Source organism: Galleria mellonella, unplaced genomic scaffold (assembly GCF_026898425.1).
Source record: "Galleria mellonella isolate WM207_F2 unplaced genomic scaffold, CSIRO_AGI_GalMel_v1 utg718, whole genome shotgun sequence".
NCBI lineage: Eukaryota > Metazoa > Arthropoda > Insecta > Lepidoptera > Pyralidae > Galleria > Galleria mellonella.
Window position 1 is genome coordinate 919,042 of NW_026442143.1, and position 23,168 is coordinate 942,209.

General features: G+C 31.5%; 1 protein-coding gene across 2 annotated transcripts in view; it reads right to left on the minus strand.

The window, feature by feature from the left end:
- LOC116412897 (uncharacterized) overlaps positions 1-23,168 on the minus strand; it is a 271,549-nt gene that overhangs the window by 24,170 nt on the left and 224,211 nt on the right. The window contains exons 3-15 of one of the 2 annotated variants that reach the window (XM_052900850.1): positions 18,541-18,657; positions 17,346-17,476; positions 12,841-12,930; positions 10,385-10,549; positions 6,267-6,371; positions 4,774-4,800; positions 3,889-3,954; positions 3,186-3,315; positions 2,031-2,226; positions 1,412-1,524; positions 1,158-1,297; positions 436-1,068; positions 171-359 (exon numbers count right to left, since the gene is read on the minus strand). In XM_052900850.1, the coding sequence (XP_052756810.1) occupies positions 171-359; positions 436-1,068; positions 1,158-1,297; positions 1,412-1,524; positions 2,031-2,226; positions 3,186-3,315; positions 3,889-3,954; positions 4,774-4,800; positions 6,267-6,371; positions 10,385-10,549; positions 12,841-12,930; positions 17,346-17,476; positions 18,541-18,657 (2,102 nt within the window). The remainder of the gene's footprint in view (positions 1-170; positions 360-435; positions 1,069-1,157; positions 1,298-1,411; positions 1,525-2,030; positions 2,227-3,185; positions 3,316-3,888; positions 3,955-4,773; positions 4,801-6,266; positions 6,372-10,384; positions 10,550-12,840; positions 12,931-17,345; positions 17,477-18,540; positions 18,658-23,168) is intronic. The other variant, XM_031908805.2, reaches the window with a different exon arrangement.

The following is a 23,168-nucleotide window of genomic DNA, read 5'->3' on the forward strand; positions in this document are numbered from 1 at the left end:
GGAAAACAAACTATAGTAGGTAATATAATCAAGACTTATATCGGACCCTAAAAAAATTAATTAGATTGTGATGTGATTCTGTGAAAATGAATGTGTTTTTGTGCAATGGACCTATTTTCTATGTGCATTGTCTATCATACGTAAAAATATACGATTTAAATTATTCTTACCTAAACGACCCATCCGGTTCAAAACCAAAAATGCCCTCATCCTTAATAGGTGTCTGTATATAATTTTGACCAATATACTGCCGATACATAGCTTCTCTTTCACGATCTTCTCTTGTCATATTTTCTTGACTTGTAGACATAACAAGTGGAGCATCTTTTGAGCCGTCCCCATTTATTTCGGTTTTCCTCCTGCCAAAAAATTGACGTATTAAAAGAATCGACGTAATGTTGTAGGAAAAGCATTAAAATAATTTTGAAAACTCACACATCCAAAAGTATTTCTCCTTCAGAAAGAGTTTTGTGTAACCTTCTATTTTTTCTATGTAATGTTGTGAACGGTATGGCTTCATCATCAGGCCTAGGTTCAAAGTCAATTATTATTTCTTTTTCGTTTTTCTCGCTATCGTCTGTGGTTGTAGCAGACGTTTCTGTAGAAGGATCTGAATGAAAGGTAGATGTTTTTGAAAGCGGATGTGAATTAATGGTTTTTTGGGAAGCGTCACTGGTACTTTTAGATAAAATTGACCTTAGAGATCTATCGCCTTTAGCTTGTTTGGCTATTTCTTGTTGAAGGTATTCTAAATTTCTTCTATTTAGAGCCATACTTTTTTCGATTGTTTCTATATCATCATCAATAGTATCGTCTCTATCGCTTTCGTGAATAAATTGAAAATTTTGTTGAAAATATTCTTGAGCTTGTCTTTGTAAAACGCTTAGTTCGGATGATTTATCTAACTGAGATGATGCTACTGATTTTACAGATGATGATGTGACTTCATCCGAATCCATTCTTTGCATAATTGGTGATTGTGGCATCATAGATGTAGGCGAACGTGGCGATCTTGGAGGTTCTTCTGATTGCGTTCTATGAAGTTTTTCATGATCAGTTCCAATAATACTGAAAATCCAAAAATTAAATAATTCATTTTCATCACCAATAATTTTTCAGTTCAATGATTAAATATTTAATTTAAATTACATTTATACCTTTCAACAACAGCGTCAATATCACTTTGAGTATCACGACCAGCTAATCTATCTCCACCTACTTCAGAAAATGATTTTGTGAGCCTTCTTACACCTACCGTATAACCATTGGTCTGAACTCCTGCTGCTACCATTTTTACCTAAAATTATTTTAAGAATGTAGTCATCGAATAATTATGAGACTAATTATTTTATATTGAAACCTTGATACAAAACCTATAAGAAAAAGATCTCTTTGATTATAAATTTCTTACCCGTTTAATAGTCCGAGGACTCAAAGATAAATAATTAGGCGGGAGTGGCTTTCTTCCTAAACATACTTCAGTCTGTGTTGCTTGTGTTCTCATAACTCCTTTCTTTATTGAATCTGTAATAATAAACAAAACAATTTAAAAGTTTATCTGGTTGTGAAAATCATTGTTTTCTAAGTCGTTAACGGACTCTGTTCATTAAATAATTATCTGACTCTTATCTTTATTGGTTATTAACAACAACCTTTGAGTAAACTTAATTACATTTGATGACCTTTGTTGTGACATAATGGATACAGGCACGTTATTTTGGGTACTTTAAGCTTTAAGTTCGACTCTCGCATTACATAATTTACTAGAATTATTCGAACCTTGATGTTCTGGGTTATCCCCTCAGAATAATTGTTCTCATATTTCAGTTTGAATACTATGAAATTGGTGTGATAATAATACCAATTTGTATTTTTTAATATATACTAATATCTACATACAACTTCAATCAAGTAATCGAGATGTAATCAAGTAGGATAAAAACTTTCTTCAATAAAACTAAGAGATATTAAATAATTAAATTAATTTTTGAATTCAAAATATTTGTAAGGATTATAATAATCATTATTACCTAATACAACGACTTTAGGCTGGTCAGTTTGTGTAGGCCGCTGTACCGATGGTGTGGTATGCGGCAGCGTCGCAAACTGCGTTGTTGGATAATGGATAGGAGCCGGTGCCGCCGCGTTTTGGCCCGGCATGAATTGCGGATACGGCGTGAATGGCTGGTACATCATCGGCAATGTTGAGTATTGTTTTGTTTCTGGCTGAAATATTTGAATGTGATTATAATCAAGACTTAATCATTTGAAATTTATCAGAGAGAAATTATGTCGTCTACATGAGTCATCATCATGTCAGCCTTTAATGGTCAACTGCTGAACATAATTGTCCCCCTTTTGCCAGTAGTTGTCATGCTTGGTAGGCGGATTGGCAACCACAATTAGGCTTTAGAGATATTTTAAGAGGGACGCTGCTAGCCATCCCTCGGGATGGGTAGCAGCTCCTCTCTTAGTTGCCTCTTACGATATCGAAAGGAAAGGGCAGCCTATTTTATTTTATTTATTTTTTTTATTTATTTATTTATTTATTTCCAGACAACTGGGATCCATTCTTGTTAGTAAGTGTACTTAAAAACTATGTTAATACTTAATTACTAATAATGATCTAGTCCTCTCGGAGAGCATTTTCACGAGAGGACTATCCAATTTATTAACAAACATGTTCAGGATACTGTTGCTACTCCCGCGTATTCGACGTAAAAACGTATGCTAAGTGTTTCTACAATCAAGCTTATATGGTTGTGTGTAGGTTCATAGGGTGAGATTTTCATAAGAGAATTAAAAACCTCTTTTTGTTTATGTTCTTCAGGCAACGGTTAACATGGAAAATGGTAATATATAATATACGTTTTCATTGTAGCAACAATATGATTTATTATCATCAGTTATACTCTCTTTTAAACGTAACTAAAGAAACTAATCGTTATCTAGTACAAGAGAATAAAAATTTTAAATCCAACCATCCTGCGTGTATTGTAAGTGAACATTTTCCACTTATGTGAAGACACTTGCACTCAACAATCTTAATAGGTCCAGACAATAATGATGGTAACACAATGTTTTTAGTATTGACCACAGCCAATTTACGTCTTTTAGTGATTACAAGTTATAGTAAATCACTAGATATTGATATTTTCTCTGCTGTAATATACAAATTTAACAACCTTTACGACTCGTCCGTCGATGAGCCTTTCACAGTCTCGGCGGAATCGGCTACCTCCAACTGCTGCCGGCATCACGGAGTCATCAAATGTGGTCAAAGTGTGGGAACGGGCGAATGACACGTGTTTAGTTCTGAAACAGAGCAAAATAATATATTTAGACTTATGCACTATTACATATTTGGTTTTTTTTTTCTACTGGAACGACATATAACCGTCGTGTGGTAAGCGATTATGAAATCATATCTACATATGTAGGCCAAAGTTTGAACGCGAGGTTGCATCAACCTGTGGACCTCACTACTCTTGTTTATAACAAACACTTATTTATGCCTCTCTTGAACAAATCCAAATCATATTTGGTAGGAAACAAAAATCCTAAGAAAAAAATTCACAACAATAAAATACATTAAATAAGATTGCTGAGGAATTATAAAAAAATGTTCAAGTTTATTTCTCCTTAATATTTAAATGATTTTCTTTACATTTACCTTTTCAAAAAAAAATGGTTTACACTAACTCCTACAGTGAATAAAATGATCAGACAAATTACGTCTGAGATGAGGATCGAGTTTCGGGAACCGATGTGTGTGAATAAGATAAATTACTAAAATGTACGAAACAAAATATATAAACCTAATTCTTTGGCACTCAGTTCTCGCTCCAAAAGGACATTGTCTAAAAATATATATATTATTTATTTTACCTGTGTGGCGGTATAGTAAGCGGCGGCGGCGGAGGTGGTGGGGGTATCGGCGTGTGCGCAGGACAACTGAAAAATATAATTAATCTGATAATAGTAATTCATTAAGTACTCAGCCTTCTTCACTTACTCTTTTTATCCTTGAGCATTACGCAGTTATTATTTTATTACTCAACTGTTTTCATGAATAATTTTATACGTTGTTCATCGTACTTCTTAAATATACATATATTACTAAAATTGTGGTTGAAATATATACAAAGATATTGACTAATATTCATCGGTAATTATATTCTGTAACTGTTCTTTATATTTATCAATGAAGAGTTATCCATTATTTACAAAGGCACGGGCTCATATTACACGAGTGAGCAGAACTGTGAAAACCTGGTGTGGGAGTTATCTTAACCGCTTATCATGAAATCGAATAATAGCTACTGATTTTGAATTAGACATACACAATTTAGAAAGGCCATTCGGAAAAGGTTGAGTCATGCACGGGTAAACACACACGTGACAACCCCGATGGACACAAAAGGTACGGATGTTAATGTAACCATTTCTTATAAGCATTGTGAATCGGATATATTATTATGAAATTCTGAAAAGCCCGTTGCGGCGGCAAATCATCAGGAAAGATTCAATGTCATGCACGGGTGAACACACGCGTGACAACCCTAATGGACAGAAACGGTACGAGTTTCAATGTAACCGCTTGCCTTATCATATGGTCGAATGATTGCACGAGATAGTGAATTATAGATACAAAATTCAAGTTAAGGATGTTGCTATAGATTACCGGAAAGGATTCAAGGTCATGCACGATTGAACAAACACGTGACACCCCTGGTTGACACGGAAGATAAGGGTATAACTGTAACCGCTTACCAGAAGGTAGGCCATAAGAATGTATGTCTTCACCGTTATATGAAAAAAAAAAGTTTTATACTTAAACAGTAAAATAATTATGGCATGTATTTATTTCTTTTATTTTTATTTTTTCTGACTAATATACATACTTATTATTAAACTATTATTTTTTTAATACATTAGAAGCAAAAGTTTTACAAACTTTCGCTTTTGGATGGACGGATGAAAATTTGTTATACTTTCATGCAAAAATTATTAAACTAATTGGAATGAAATTTGGTACATGCGTAGTGCAACTTAGCAGATAGGATACTTTATGTGTTGATTCACGCGCGCTGTGCCGTGGGATATAGCTAGTATTAATTATTAAAAACCGCTCAAATGCTAACGCTTGTACTTCTAGATCACGATCATGAAGTTAGAGGATTTTTGTTCATTATAGGCTTCTATCAGTATCTCATACTTTGATCAAGTTTGTTAACTATATCTACCATTATACAGTAATTGAATACAAATTTAGTAATTGTATGTGCTCTATGTAGTCCTATGTTACTATGAGTACCTACTAAGCTAAGAGTTACAATGGCTTATATCAAAATATTATGCATCTATGTAAGTAAAGGTGTTGTGAAATAACTTTCTGATACTTTTCAAAATCACAATCCTCTTTCAATGAGGTCATTACTTTCTCTGAATAACAACAACACAATTTCTAACAAATTATCAGTAAACTAAATTCATCTTAAACTTGAAAAAAGCATTTAATGCTGAACATTAATAAAATTTAAAATTGGTCGAATGACATTTTTATTCGGTACAGATTATAAACCACAAGGATCTCGGATCGCTCGCGTATAAATAACGCGGTAAATTTAGTCAGATGATATTGCGTTAACTTACCGCACTGAAATGGGTAGATCCATTTGCTCTTCATATAACGTAACGCGAGAGTACATTAATTTATAGCGAGCAATCAAATTTACACACAAGCCTAACAATATAATTTATAGGGAAAACGCACCACCCACTTCTGCGGTTGCCCTGAATTGCGACCAGCTTCGGACTGGCTGAATACTCAAGTTTATCTTGACCTTTTGTAAAATTGTTAACCTTTATTTTGCAGGGTATATGTTATGTGCTTATTTACGTTAGTTATAATATTAAAGGTCGGATCTATTCTAGATATATTGTTATTTTTAATAATAGGGAATACATTTGACCTTTGAGAATAAAGATTTTATTATTGATGCACTTCAACGCATAGAACGGAGTACAATACTCTTTAGATTATTATATTATATTATCATTAAAATAAAATGTAATTATAGCTATTTATCATAGTGTATCATGTTCTATCATAATCTTATTTGGCAAACCAGCTTAGGGTAAATGCAGGTGTTACTGTGACTACAACAGTCATTAAATTCTTCTGACAACCCATTAGGGACTATAATTATAAGGAAATGTATATTTTTTGTTATTTTTATTATGTAAAATTATTGTATACTTACGGAATCATAGACGGAGGTCTGGGCAACGATCCACCTCGGCTCACTGAGCTTATTTGGTCGACGTTGTAATTTTGCGGCCACCCCGCGTTATCTTCTATTACCGATCTGAAATAAAATTGTAAAAAATATAAATATAAAATCTAATACAATATGTACAGTCAGTGCAGTTATTTCATTATTCTAAAAAAATAAAATATATAAAAACAGTCAATCGTAAGACTGCATGTCAAAAGTCAGAAGAAAACTGTTTAACTTCACAAACTTGTAAAACATTATTTTTTGGTTGTAAAAAAGATTTTCAAAAAGTATTTTTAATAGAAATAATTTTGATTATGGCAACTACTGATAAACTCTTCCTTATAGGGAAGGCCTATAAATTAGCAGTGGACAGTAAACGGTTAATATAATAATAAAAATAAATGTAATTTTCATATCAAGTATTTCTTAATTCTGAAATTTCGGAAAAATTCTCATGGTAAGTAGGCAGATCGCGAGTTCGTAATTCTTAATAAGAGTGCGTTTTAAGATAATATAATGCCTATATAAACGGTTGAATTGTTTAGTTACGAAACTAGAATATTACCCAAGGGATTTTAGTAATAATAATAGTTTCAATTTAGTATTTACATATATTTGTAATTCTGAATATATTATGGATCTTCATTTACATACACAAAATCCGAGGCATGCCCAGGTCCCTTTTGTATTTTAAAGGGTTCGCATAAATTGACCCGGATGATATTTTTTCACCATAGCAAGTCTAAATTTAATATACCTAGTACGTTATGAATCGTTATACAATTCCCAAATGTAAATGAATGTTGAAAATATTTTTTAGAGACAAAATGTTTGTTCTAAAATATTTCTCTCTAAACTTTAAAATGATTTATGTTATTAAAATAACATTAAAAAATGTACAGTAACATTGATAGAAATATAAAACATATTTTAATTTGAGGCAAAATTTAACAGAAAAAATATAGTACCTGTAAATATCCTCACTAAATAAAAATGGAATTATAAAAATCGGATTAGAATTAGGGTTGGTAAGATTTTTTTTTTAAATTCATACATATTTTTATAAGATACGAAGCAAACGATGTGTCCTATCTGATGGTAAGTGATTATCGCCACCCATAGGTAACCGAAACATCAGAGAAATCTCAAACGTGTTTTCAGCTTTTTAAAAAGCAATACTCTTTTTCAGAAAAGTTTCAATATGGTATGTGTTTAAAAATACAGTTGTTGGGGGTTGGTTACATATTTTGGTTATGCGTGGAAATGGTGGAGGACCACGACTTATCCAGATGGTCGGGATCAAATTATAGCTTACAGCAGGTTGTACGGTAATGAGATGCAATAGTCTAAATAATTCCTCTGAACACTTATATATAATTAGATATTGAAAACTTTCTTCTTTTGAAAGTTATTTCAAAAGAATCCTATAAGTTAATCTTGTTCATTTGTTTATCCATTATTCAAATCTGTCCAACTGTAACAAATATCCAAACATTTTACAGATCGCACTAAATTATTTTGCGAGCCTAAAGTTATAAAAACGCCATATTTGCATATTATAGCAATAATAAACGTTTCTTATGTAAATTTCAAATGTACCTGTAATACTGCACAGTCATTTGTGCGTACTCAAAACAAAAGTCCATGTTTTATTAGGGATTTCTCCCGGAATGTACCTTCGGAGCTCGGCTCGATGAGATCGTATTAAAATTACTGTGTAATCTTCTGCTGTTAATTATTTAATTAAGCTACCTTTTATTACTTTAGGGTCGAATTCGAATTCCATTTTCGACCGACATCAAAAAGCATTCTACATGAATTAGGATACTTTTTTTTTTTAAATCGATAGGGTTTATTCTCATGTATTTGTTTATTCATTATGGTACAACAATTTTGTTTTCGTAAAACGTAAAATAGTTATAACTTTTTTTAACTATGAAAAATACGAAATAAAAGTATAAATGAATTAAAGTTTAATTATGTTAACCAAACTTTGGGCTGATTCTCTAGATGCTGGTATACATTTATATTTATTCTTATATTTAGTAAAAATAGACAGGTTTTATATGTATTAATTCAAGACTATGATAAATTGCATTCACATTTATTTAGCTATTTACTCGTAGGTGCATATAAATCTCTAATTTATAGTATAAGTAGGATTATGGCCTCCACAAATGAAGGAGATCTTGTCCGTAGTCAGAATTTCTCTTTCTTTGTTTCATTTCTCAATCACTCAGGGTTTTAAATCCAATAAGATAAAATCCTCGTTAACCGATTATAATAAAATGTCAAAAATTTCATCTTGTGTTGTGGAAGTAGATACATGGTTTATATACGTGTTTCATCTTCAGACATAAACGGGTTGCAAAACGTGCGTGAATGAAATGGAAATCGGAGATTGAGGGCTGGTATGGAAGTTGTGGAATTTCTTGTAGTAATGATGGTGGTCATTCTTCGAATGTTGGCAGTTACGCCCATTTAATAGTAGCGAAATCAAACAAAATAATTCTAATCAAATATCCATTGATACGGACTTCCGCAAGATAACACATTTCACGCTTCAGTAAAATATTTACACAAAGGGGCATTCTATCTATTAACTAAATGGCCATTAATTATTTAAGTCGATAATGGGATTAGAATATAGGTAACTCGAATCAAAATAATTGCTTGTGGCTGTCGATGAGAGAGTTTTGTTCAGCTGTGGGTGATAAATAGCTAAAATAACCATGATTATGGGCGAGACCAGGAATACCATTACTGTTAATAGAAATTCCATAAATTATGTTAAGTAATTAGAATTTAATCTGAATATAATATGGGATAACGGCGTACTTAACAATTTTACTAAACGTTTTAAAATAGAGAACTATGGGCGAACTCGTTTTATTGTTGCCAGCTGCCGTCAAATGCTCCCTGAGACTCGGAAACAGCCATTTGGAAGAATTTAATGTTGTTTGGTATTTGTATTCCTACGTTATTATATGTTTGGATAATTACACAATTTATTTGGATTATTCTTGTAAAAGCATTTTCTTTATTTTTTAATACTATACCATGCTGAATTATGTATTACTAGCTTTTACCTGCGACTTCGTTTGTGTAACCGGAACATTACTGACAGGGATAAAAAGCATATAGCCTTCTCCATGTCATATAGTATGCGTATACTAAATTTGATAGTGATTGATTAAGCCGTTAAAGCGCTACAAGGTAACAAATGAACTCACTTCCACATTTAGAATATTAAGGTTTACAATAGTAAGGACAGCATAATTCAATATAATGTTGGGTTTCATTCCGTAAAGGAAAAATCGAAAAGTCAAATCCAATTAAGAATATTCAATGTACAACGAGATGGTTTCTTTTTCGATTTAGAAAGGAGGACTATTTCAATTCCACTCTTATATGGGCAATGTCTTTGAAAATACAATTATTATTTTTGCTAGCTGTATGATTTACCGGCATTGGTCTCATTTTGATTTTGTCTCGATTGAAGTGTTTTCTTGTGTTACAAAATTTTAAAATTGTTAAAATAAATCCGAATAAATTATAACAGTGCATATATACGGAAATTATGGTCTATCTATCTTCTCTTTATTTATTTTTATATTAAGTCCCTTGCGAGGTAGGTAGAGTGAACCGAATGTCAAAGTCCTCTATCCTTAGATGTGTAAATGAATATATATATATATATATATATATATATATATATATATATATATATATATATATATATATATATATATATATATATATATTATATATATATATATATTAAGTTTATGTTACCTTGCATTGGTGTATTGTGTTTTGTTTTTGTTCCGTTAGTAATTTCCTAAATCCTGGGGATGATATTGATATCCTGGGACTGATAACTTGTTTGCAATTTTCAATGGTTTAAAAACGCCAAAAAACCTAAAAACCGTGACGTTTTCGACCAGTTTTCTGTAAGTGAATGTAAATGGAATGGTACCCTCGTCTCTATTTCCTCGTATTTATTTACGCTAGCGGTGTACTAGTGAAGAATGGTAGGTTAGAATTAAGTCAATCTTTTCTTCCCTTGTGTTCAATGATTTTAAATAAAAATAACTTACTGTGGCCACTCCATCCGGGTGAAGTCTTCATCTTCTGGCATCCATGTGTACCGCTTCGGGTCAGGCTGGCTACACACGGATCGTGGTCTTCGACGGAAGTATGAACACTCCAGATCGGCGTCATAGGCACATAGCTCGGGTGGAGGTGGGGTGGGTTGGCCAAACCTTTAACGAACGTGCTTATTCAATTTTATAGGTTAGTACAGTTTTTTGGGACTTGTGTGTGCCAACCGTGTTGTATTCAGAGTTGAAGCGCCAATATTTGGACTTGAAGATTTAGGAAGTTATTAATTATCGATTCAATTAAAATAATATTTAATTACTCTTAATAATAAATTATGGTTTACTCAATAAATAATCGAATGGATCTCAGGGAACCCAAGATCATGTTCTAGTCCTATTTAATTTTAGATTATTTTTTCATGTTTAGATAGATTATAGTTCTTTAAAAGTACATAAGGTGGTTTATTTTTTTTAATTGGTGAAAATGGTATGATAACCCTATCGCCTACACTATCAACATAAGCTAATGGTGCACCAGTGAAAAATGATACCTGAGAATGAAAGCAGGTTAGTTCATGACTATCGTAATGAATTCCACAAGACAATTTTAACCACGATGGTTTCCATACCAGATAGTCTCAGGGGAACTGCATGGAGGTTAACCTGATGGGGTACATTGATAGCAATAAATCTTGTTAAACCCCATTATGTACTAACAATTCCTTTGTTTCCACGTAAAGTGGTTATTCTTGTACCAAACCGAACTCTTGACATAATTTTCTGATTTAAATCTAATCACAGACTACGACTCGTAGTATTACAGCGTAATCCGTGTTATCTATTTTTAATGGGATTTTATATAATTTATTTTGGACTAGTAATCGGGCTCAACTTGACACAAATAGAATTGTCGAAAATAACTTTATGTTACACACTGATAATGTAGCTTTCTATAGGTGAAAGAATTTTAAAATCGATTAAGTTTTTTTAGTTTATTGATTGCAAAGAAACAAATAAACAAACGATATTTCCTTTTCCTTTACTATATTAGTATAGATAAGCAAATAACTAAAAGAAATACCATTTTTATGCAATAGATTTTTTTTATAATTTTTCGAGCATAAGACCAAAATGGAATATTCAAATCTATACAAAAAAATTTATACCCAACAATTTTTATTCTTAGTTTTTATTATTTTTGCCGACAGTATACTATTAGTGAGTCGCAGATCAGTGCTATGGGTTATACGTTGATTTATTGCAGGTTATTTCTGACTTCGACCGTAAGGGATCTGGTCTATTTGTCTTCCCGTGAAATCCCTTACGGAGCAGGCAAAGAAAACTAAGTGCCAAATATTAGTGCTGTTCTTAAAAATACTTCTTACTTAATCTACTTCTAAATGTCGTCTCATATATTCACAATTGTCTATGAACTAATTAATGTCGTGGTTACCTAGAAAATCAAATGGAACATATTTCTACTAATACATGAAGCTATGTGATTAATTAAAGATTTTTTTTTTAATATTGGAAAAGGGTTAGTAACTAAAGATTTAGATCTACAAAATGCAGGGCTTTCAAAGGGGTTCAACATATATATGAAACCAACAGTTTAAAATACGAAAATCGAACCTCTCATAAAATTCGTGCGGTTTATATTTCCTTGGTATTCTAACTTTCCTTGGAAAATATTGTCCGTGGATGTACATAACCCTCCTTAATATATATACATTATAAATATCTACCTTCTAATCTAATATTTGTTGTATCTTTATAAATTTTGGGAAGCCCTTTATTGGCAAACAGACTTCGTTGTTTATTTGAACTGACGTAAATTGAGAACTATTATTTACAAAAGGGTTGACTCAAATTATTTCGAGCTCAATTAACTTAGTTAAAGATCGTTAAATGAAGACGTCCAGATTATAAAACAAATAATACTTGTTTTATTTGGAATGAATTGACGAATTTAGGAAATGAACTAAACAGGTTAGGGACTTGATTTTTTAGTTACACCTTTATTATTATTATTAGTTTTACTATGTTTAGTTTACATAATACAGGATATTCTAACTTAAGGACTATGCAATTTGTTTAATTGTATGGCACATAAATTATTATTTTTTGCTTTAGATTCTTTTCAATTTTCTAACATATGACAGTTATAGGTGGGTAATAGCAGAGACTATTTCTTAATAAGGCAGTAGTAACATTTAACGTATGATCCCTATTATATTATGACGTTAATTGTAGAGAATTATTTATTTTTATTAGGCATATGTTTTAAATGTCCCCAGGACTTCTTCAAAAACAATACACAATACATCAGTAGAAGAGAAAATTAAGCTAGCGTGATATTGGTAGATTAATATGGATACAGAGGATCTCTTACGGGATTTTTGTCTATGTATATATATATATATATATATATATTAGGTATAGTCGGTACATACCTTGGAAACCGCTGTATTGGGGCGTAGTCGGAGTTAAGGTTCTCATCTGAGGGCACCCGACGACGGACGCACACGGATAGAAATGATGCTCTGTAAATGAAACAAAAGCCTATTAATGTTTTGAAATTTATATTTATAATTTTTTTTTTTTTATTATTGTTAGGCAAAGGAACCACACCCCGCCTGATTGTAAACAACATTTCGTAATATGTAGTAGATGGTCATATTTGTAGCCTGGATATCATCATCAGCATGACCTCTGCTGAACATAGGCCTCTATCTTGTGGCCATTTTTCTAGTAGTGTTGCCACGCTTGGCAGGCGGGTTGCAAGCGCAGCAAATACTTGTCCTTTTTTTCGTGCACTCCTTGTGAATTTTCTAATTTACCAGAGAGATGGATTTTATAAAAAAAAAAACATAAAAAACGTCATAAGGGGGCTAGATTTCAAAGGGAACTTAATTTATAAATTTCCATATTTTTACCCCATATAATTGTAAGAGTAAGGGCACAGTACCTTACATTAATGTAAGGCAATATTACTTACTTAGATTTACTTAATTATCAAAGCCATCAGAGTATAATTATTAAAAATAAAATACAATCAATACATAGGAATTGCAAACATTCTTTCTAAGCTCGTTAAATGAAGAGTAATTTTGAGGTTTTAATAAACATCTTAAAAATATATTTTTTATAAATCTGTTATAAGTCCTTGTTAGTAGCTCCTACATTACTTTATATAAGCAGATGTTTGAATAAACGATACATTTATTTTTGGAATTCATCGGAACAGCTAAAATAAACAAAAAAAAAATCTTTAAAAACCGCTTCCGTTTCGTATTTTATACGTTACTTGGCTCCTAACACTATTACAAGGGTGTCGAATAATAAAATGCCCAATTTGTTACCTTTACCTTTCGTAAGAGGTCTCCATTTACTTTGCAAATCAACTCAAAGAGGTAATTTTTATTTCACTTAAATGGAAACAAAATGAAACTACAGGGATATTTGAAGACATAATAAATATAATTTAAAACAGTAATTTACTTTTTGAATATTTTTATATAAAGAAATACAAGTATTACAGTTTTGGGTTTTTTAGAGCTTACCGACATATGAGTTATTTATTTTTTTAATTTTATTTTTATGACTCCACCAATTCACAATTTATATCGGACATTCAGAGGTTGACTGGCAAAAATATCCTTTTACGGGGTAAGTCCGCCATTGTACTCATTCTTTTCTTAAGAAATCTATATCCTGTAATTTAAGACTTTACTTTTACTTTATACAAAGTGTTACAAATAAACAACCTGACGTGTATAAAGTTCCTCATGCTTTTACAAATGTGATACTCGTGAAAAATATGACATATTTGATAATTTAATATGTCATATTTTTCAACTTATATCAATAGTGAAACAGAAAATGTACCCAAGTCCCTGGTCTAACTGTTTACCATCAAAGGTATTTTTATTTAGCTTGTTCTAAAAAATTAATTAATTTTATTCCCTAAACAACACAAGGAAATGAGGGTTCTGCTATAAATCATAGTTACCCAAATATTTACATACCGTTCTTCTTGTTATTCATAAACAAAACAAGGAACGTACCTATATTAGAAACTTGGGTATTATGCTTTCCAGTTAGTAGGTACATAACAAACAGGTTACTTCATTTCTTATGCATGAAAGGTCATTGTGAAGAACTCACATGGGACGTCCGATCGAACGGTTGTATTAGATTTTCATTCCAAAAACTTATTTAGTACTAGTTGCATACCATAGATTTGCCTGTAGAAACCTTAAGCTTCCGTTGCAGTGATATTTATAGCAAAATCTTTTTTAGTAGATTCCTATGTCACAAACAGTAATTATATTTAAAATTTCACATTTCTAACCCTTGAAGTTTATATTTAACACAAATTACTATCCTTACGCTACGCTTTTAAGCTTTTAAATTGGAGAAAGAAAGCGGTAATTAAAAAGTTTAAACAAAAATCTAAACAAACCTATTAATTAGCTAAATGTATTTTAAAATTTATTAAAGTATTTTTAATTCTTTCCAACCTACTTCAAAAGAAGGAACCTCTCAATACCATTTTTTTTTTGTATTTATTACATCAAAACTCCGTTACTGTAAACCAATTAAATTTTTTTTTTTATATGAAAGTAAATAACATACAGATTGGTTCTATAGAAATTTTATTAAAATCGGTTTAATAGTTTAATTTTATAGACCAAAATAACTGGTTTTGTTACAATTAAATTCGGTTTTCTTTTGTTAGATACAATCTGTAATTAAAATGAATACCGTACTAGTATTTATAGAGTTCGAAATAAAATCAATGTGACAAAATGGCATGAACATAAATTTTTGCTCTGAAATATTACTCAGAGCTGTAAGATAAATCGAATGTATATCTCAATTATTAAAATTTGTCTTAAATTCATTTCGATAAATTGGCACTATGCAGTATTTATGGATTCAGTGTTACCCGAAGCTGTAAGATGGATGCAATCATACTTCAGTTATCGAAAATCTTATAGGCTTATTAAATCTTATAGAAGGCTTTATATAAATCAAATTAGCTTCCAAAACCTTCGGTTTTTTATTTACAAAAATGAATTTTCGATAGAACGGATCTCTTTTGTCACAATAATGTAATTATATATTATCTTATAAACTTTTAGGTTGTACTTAAGTAATAAAGAATAGCCCTAATAAATTTGTAATCTGACTTATTTTTTATTTGTAACTATAAATGGACTACAGTGTGGGTTTTTCAAAAAGGATATATTAAGGCTTCTTCGGAGTCGACAATGCACTCGTAACACTCCAACAGGTATCCATAGGCTACAATGATTGTTTATTATAAGATGGGTTGTATGCTTGTTTTCCACAATCGTCATATAAATATATTTATATATTTAGTAACTCGATTACAATGTATAAAAACTGATTAAGGATAATATAAAGAATTCAATGTAACAGTGTTTGCATCTTAGTACTTTCCTATTTATATTGCTGTATCGAACCTTGTCTGCTCTGTATGTAACAGGTATTAGTAGAAACTTTATTGGTTACTAAATAATTATTATGTAATATTTTTGTGTTAATTATGCTGTTTGTTTCTCAAATGAAATAACATAAAAAGTTCAATCTAAACGTTTCAGTTTTATTCGGAAATTACCTACAGAAAAGTAATCATCATATATTACTTACGAGTACTGACAGCTTAGTTAGAGATTCCAAGATTTAAGCCCATCCTAAATCTCTGAATATTCAACTTGATAGATAGATAAAAACTCTTTATTATTTTGTCCAATTATTGTTTGGATCATTTAATATAAAGCGTACTCGAATTATCACATATTTTGAAGGGTACGTAAAACAATCGTCCAAAAAACCACGTCATATGAGTATCTTCGTGTATACTGAATTCTGCATAGCAACTCTTAATACCAGATGGCAATACTCTCACAAGAGTTATAGCACAGAAACATAATACAGACAATAGTTACATTATTTTATTTCTATTTAGAAAATATGATATTATACTATATATAGATACAGTATAATGTTTTCTCAGTCATACCAAAATCAGAGCGTCATCAATCATTACTATTATTGTGTGTACTGGAGTTTCAAATAAACCATTTATTTATCTATATATCCACAATATATTACAATCACAAGTGTATTTAAGGCAATATAATATCATTCATCATCGATACATTATCATATACTTAGTTTAAGGCGAGGTCTTTCGAGTGCAATAGATCAAAGGATTGAACCCACTCGGCATGTGTGGTTATTTCTTTGAATTAAGTGTTATTTTGGGATGCTCCAAACGTATTAATTTATTATTTAAGTATTAAGGATACAGAACCCTTTTTAATTAAACGTACGTATTACGTTTTTCATTTTATAATATCAAAATGTATTTGAAATAAAATTGCGAAATAAAGGTAAGATTAAGTGAAATCACTTAATTTTACCTTTATTTCGGTTAACTCAGTTGATATTCACTATAAAAAAAATACAAAATAACAATAGGTCTTTTTTTCCAAATCGTTATTGATTTTTATATTTAAGTCAGTATAAAATGACACCTCAAAACTTGCATAACAGAAAGATAACCAACTTATTCGTATAGATACATACACGCACACGTGTATATATATATATGAATAGCCTAGTATATTTTTATTTGTCAGAAAAGAGAGTTGCTTAATTTAATCTCTCTTTAGAGGCATATTACTTTACTCCATATGAATGATAAGGAACTGGTCTCTATTCTAGGTACACCATGTACAATTTTTTTTTTAAATCTTACAACCGTTATTAATATAAAAAATTGTGAATGTGTCTAGATGGAAATTTACTGAATGGATTTGAATGAGTTTGGATACACGGGTAGGTTACCTACTTAGAAGTAATTCTAATTTAAGCGAACGAAGTAGCAGGGTAGGGCTAGTTGTTGAATAAACTATGCACGCACCGGTTGGCTCTCGAACATGGACTCTCGATATGGTACTGTGAGAGGCATCCGAGGAATCTGTCCTTCTTGGACTTTTCCAACTCCAGCAAATCCAATTGTTTGTTGTTGATGCAGTACTGCTCTCGGAACTCCTAAAAATATAGAAAGTATAATATTTATTTTGATTTTTAGAGATAGATACTCTTTATTGTTCCCTTCAAAAGATTACAACAGTAAACTTATTCTAGATAAAGACAATTACAAGAAATAATCACAGTGAGAAAACAATGGGCGACCTTATCGCTAAAACGATCTCTTCCAGGCAACCTTTGGATGGAAAGGAGTAATTATAAACAGTTTGATTATTTTATTATAGATATTATTATTTATTATTATTTTTTATTTATATAATATATATTTTAATGGATATTCTGTCAGTATTAGTATTTTGACCGTGTGGTCTCGGCATAGAATAGGCAACCCCTTCCTTTTCCAAGGGTGTCATAAGAAGTGATTAATGCACCTTAATGGTCGAGCTGCGTCTTTCTAGAAAATACATCAAATACATAACTGCGGTTACAAATCTGGCAAACTCCCCCCCCCCCACCCCTCCACAGGGGGACACCTGTATTCAGCAGTGGACAGTGAACAGTAGACAGACTGATATGATGATGATGGTGATAATTTTCGTTTTAATTGTTTGTATTTATGATAAATTTACTACTGTAATCTTTTGGAGAATACAACAAAGAGTATTTAGATACTCTGTCTATCTACTCGTATAAGTCGTCTATACAAACATTATAGCTAGATACGAGACAACAAGCTCTATATATATATATATATATATATACATTTTTTAAACATACATTAAATATTGCAATATATATTTTTCAGACAATTATTAAAACAGATTGTCGCCAACGGTTTCTCAATTTGGAAAACAAATTTATACACGAGAAAAGAGCGTTACAAGAGCGCTATTTTTGTCATTTATTCATAAAATTCTAAAAAAATGTGTCGAAAATACTATAAGAGTTTTCTTTGAGTATTTGATTATTATTAAAAAAAGTTATAAAAAAGTATAATATACTTATTGGCTATATAATATATAATTTTTATATTATATCATTAATCATAAATTTATATTAATCGTCGTGTATAAGAAAAAATATAATAAGTTAATAACTTATACGACGTAAAAAGAAATAATAACCTGCTTAGAGTACATGGTAGTCTTGCTGGCTGGCCGCTCGTCGTTGGCCCTCTGCCGCTTTCTGCCCGCGTTTTCATCCTCTGATTCGTAGCCTTTGGCCGAATGCGCTATATCCGCCTGTTGAAGAAATTTATGTTTTAGTTCAATAGTCTCAAAGTTTACTTTTGCACAGAAAGAAGAAAATATGATAATTTTCTTATTTAATATCTAGGAGTACTAGAACAGCCCGCTTAAGAACAGATTGCGTGCAGTGAGTGTACACTTTACCTAATTGCTATTCAACTAAATTATGGCCAATTGGTTTTCAGGCAGACTAAAAGTAGTAACCGTCGCTTACAGATAATTTATGAATAGGCATTAAAATAGGAGCAACATAACGAGCACAAGATACATATAAAATATACAGTCAAACATAGAACCTCCTTCTTTTTAGAAGTTGGATAAAAACCTCAAAAGAGTATCACCACTACCACACCTATATGAGATACGTTTTGTGAGAATTGTTTACTTCAAGCAAACTATGAAATAGCGTACGGGAAAACTATATTTCAGTTGGAGTTTCGACATCCTATTAAAAATGTAACATAACAGTATTTTTAGATTAGTGCTGAAGTAGAAATTGATACCAATAAAAGATTTATAAATACATGATGTATGCTATTTTTAATGAGATAAAAATGGTATTATAATACCGCCTACGCTATCAGTATACACTGGTAAGGCTTCCAAGTGACGAAAGTGAGAATGAAGTTAGCTCAGTTAGCCTATCGTAACGAATTCACCAGGGATTAATTACGATGATTTCCATGGAGACTACGTGGAGGTCGATCGATGTGCTCTGTACTCTAATTGCTATAATGTACTCTATATTGCTTGCATTAGAACCGGTAGATTCAATTACTAGTAATTCCTTTCCTTCCTGCAGTTTTGTAATAGATTGGCATTGATATAACTTGAGATATAATATGAGACTTTGTACAAAAGTCGATTGTTTGGGTACCTCTGTCCCTTTGGTGTTTCAACCGTAAAGCAGTTGTGTTTGCATGGCTGGGTTTGAAGGGTGGGATATGGCGTGAATTTACTGGGTACAGAGGAATAACACCTGAGTCCTCAGGAATGGCAACGCATGGGGTGTATCATGGGCGAAACAGTATACTCTGTTATGTCCATGGTACTGCTCATGTCTATAAGCGACGGTTACCAATTTCCATCAGGTGGGCCGTCAGCTTGTTTGCCATTCTAAGTTGTATAAAAAAATAAAAAATAAAACCCCGAATGCATTATAATTGTTGACGAACGATCATGAGATGCGGGGGCGGTGCGCTCATGTAGGCCTCCGGTACAAGCAGTGGCCATTTCGCATCTGACTAGTACCAACACCGGCTTCCTATAAATAACTACACAATAATATTTTAAAACAAAGACGAAAGTTTTTAACCAGTGCATGTTACCACTGATGATCTATAGAACTGGAACATGATCCTGCATGGTGGTTCGTATGTATAAGCTTTAAATTACTCAGCAAGCTATGGAGAAGATTACGCTCGGAGTTTCTTTGTGTGACAGAATCCGAAATGAGGATATTCGCAAAACAACCAAAGTCACCGACATTGCTCGAAGGATAAGTAAACTAAAGTCCATTGGGCTGGTCACATAGCTTAAAGAACCGTCAATTGATGGAGAAAAAGTTTCTTCAGTGACGACCCCGTATGGGCAAACGCAGTGTAGGACGACCCCTCGTTAGATAGAGTGACGCCCTCAAATGCATTGCAGAGAGCCAGCGGATACAGGTGACTCAGGATCGTTTCTTATGACAGCCTATGGAGACGCCTATGTTTAGTAGTGGACAGCTAATGACAATGATGGTAATGATGATGATAAATATTTACACAATTTCTATACATTATATTATTTTCTTGTATGTAGTATGTGACAATTATAGATAGATAGATAGATTTGTTTATTAGCCAGAACATTGTTTTTCCAGATCTATTGTGAAGTACAAATGTTCGCCTTATAGTCTAAAGAATTCAAAATCATTATTGGCTAGGTACAAGTTACATTACATTTAATAGATACATATAAGTTAATATTAAATCAACTATTTATTCAATTAATAATAACAAAATTATAATAGTATGTTAAAAAATCAATCAATAACAATACATTAGATTCAGTTTAATGTCATATGTATATATATATATAATCATCAAAAATTACAATCCGCTGTATTATTTCAGTCCTCCAGGACCCTAACAATAAGGATAGATATACTGCAATTTTATTAACATAGAATAAAACAGTGCAAACTATATTCAAAGAGGTGTTTTCAACGAACTGACAAAGAAAGTGTTCCACGTAATAAAGGGTCGATGCTTCATCGCCTCAAAGGAACTCGATAAGAACGTTATTGCAGAACTTGAGTGCATAATTGCAAGTCGACTTTGATCATTTGCATTCCACATTGCGATCGACTCTTTGATATTCCGGTTTTATTTTATCCAATAAAGTAAGTGAATTCGGCAGCAGTGACTTCAATCGTATATAAGCGTGACAAAATACATTGTGAATGATAGTATCCTTATTTGTTGTAATATAACGAAAAAAATGCAATAAAGCTTGACGAGATGTTGATAAGCAAACTAGATACATTAGATTTAAAGTATTCTAATTCAGAATTATGTATAATACAATTAGAATTTTGCTTCTAAAGTAGAAACGGCGGTTAAATTTTTATCGTAATATTAGAGACTAAAACACATCACATGCAAAATTGGTTAAAATTTTTATAAAAATTGAATATCTAACGTACTTACAAAAATACAGAGGGTTTGATTACCACTTTATTTCAGAAGGTATTGCGAAAGAAATTAAGAATATTTTGTAGACTGTACTCATAGTTTGTATACATGTACAAACATAACTATTGTCGCAAGTTTATATGAAAGAGAATCAATATGTGTGTGTATGTGTGAAAGAAAGAGATAACATGTCGTCAAAATTGAAGAATAGGAAGGGATGCCTCTATCTCAGTTGCTAGAAAGAATGACTAGTACATTTTACTGTACAAAAAAAAACGCAACATGAATCGTGACAAAGTAGGTACTGAAATAAATGACGAGATGTGCCATAGGTTATCCAAAATTTTTGAGTTTACTATGCAAAGTATGTTAGATTCAGTTTGATGCGCAAGAAAAGTTCTTTTCAATTCTAAATTAGAATATTTTAGAATTGGCAACATTTTTCTAATTTATTTTATAGTAAATCATTGCCAGTGACAGTGTACAAATGCGGACAACTGGATAAGGATTGGGATAAGGACTTAAATAATTACAAGCATTAAATCTAATTTAGGCTCTATAAGATAAAAGGGAGAATCATCGTTTCGTTTTAAACATTCGAGTCTTTTTAATTAAAGCGATCAAGGAAGTAATAGAACGCACATTTTAATTATAAATCAGATTATCTTACCTTCTGTAATTTTAAGTATAAATACACTTGAGAGTAACACCCAATTAACGTCTAATATGTTTATTTTTATTATTTTACTATTTTTATTTATAATACTTTTATTTACGCTCACACGCTAGAACCTAAACAGTGCGGTTTCAGATTTAGAGAAGTTTCCTACCGTGAACGCTCCTTGATGATATTTTCCTAAAGACTAACAGTATGGAGTTCCTCAAAAAGATTTTTTCTTTCAATTTCGGCAACGCGTAAGTGTTGTAGGCGCTCATAAGTTACAGTGACAGTTTATCGTTAGACTGGCTGTATGCTTGTTTGTTATCTTCGAGGTATAGAAAAAAAACTTGATATGAAAAAAAATTGTAATAATCGGTTTAGAATTAGCGAATACTTATCATATATACAAAATACAGAATAACTAAAAACCATTTCTTTTTTAATTCACTTAAAGAAGCTAAATTGTATATATGTATTGATTTGTTTATTCTTTATTCTTTATTGCACTTGAACAATACATATAGCGATAAGTTTAACAACTCGTTAGCAAGGGAGGGCTTATCTCTGAAAGAGATCTCTTCCAGACAACCCAGTGTAGTTAGAAAGAAACAAAAAAAATCTTTATATCAATTCCATTCATATAATCAATACAGAAAACCAAAAGTTCCAAATTAAATATTTGGACGCCAATGTTGTATACAGACATTCTGTTTTTAGCATTAAATACTTCTAATGTAATAACCTGTATTCAAGCAAATAAAGTTATTATTCGTTCAATCATTCATTAATTTATTCATTCATTCGTAGATAAACTCTTAAAATCGAACCACTTTTAATCAATGTATTCTGTTAAAAAGTCTTTAAGAGAACACCATTTTACAGTGTTATCAAAATTTCCATCGCATCTAAATGAAATTGTGCCAGTCCGTTTCAAAATGAGCTTTCATTTCATTTGTAATAAACAAAACGAATGCGATACGATAAAAATTGTTCAGTGAGAACGCTCTCTCTGAGTCTCTCTTAATGACAGTTCTGAGTATATCATCTAATATATAAGATCAGTTAAATTAATTTATAAAATCATTGATACACGTTTATTAAGCACTTTCACATCTATAATACACACTAGCGGCCGGTTCCGGATCACCACGGTTTTTTTTAATAAA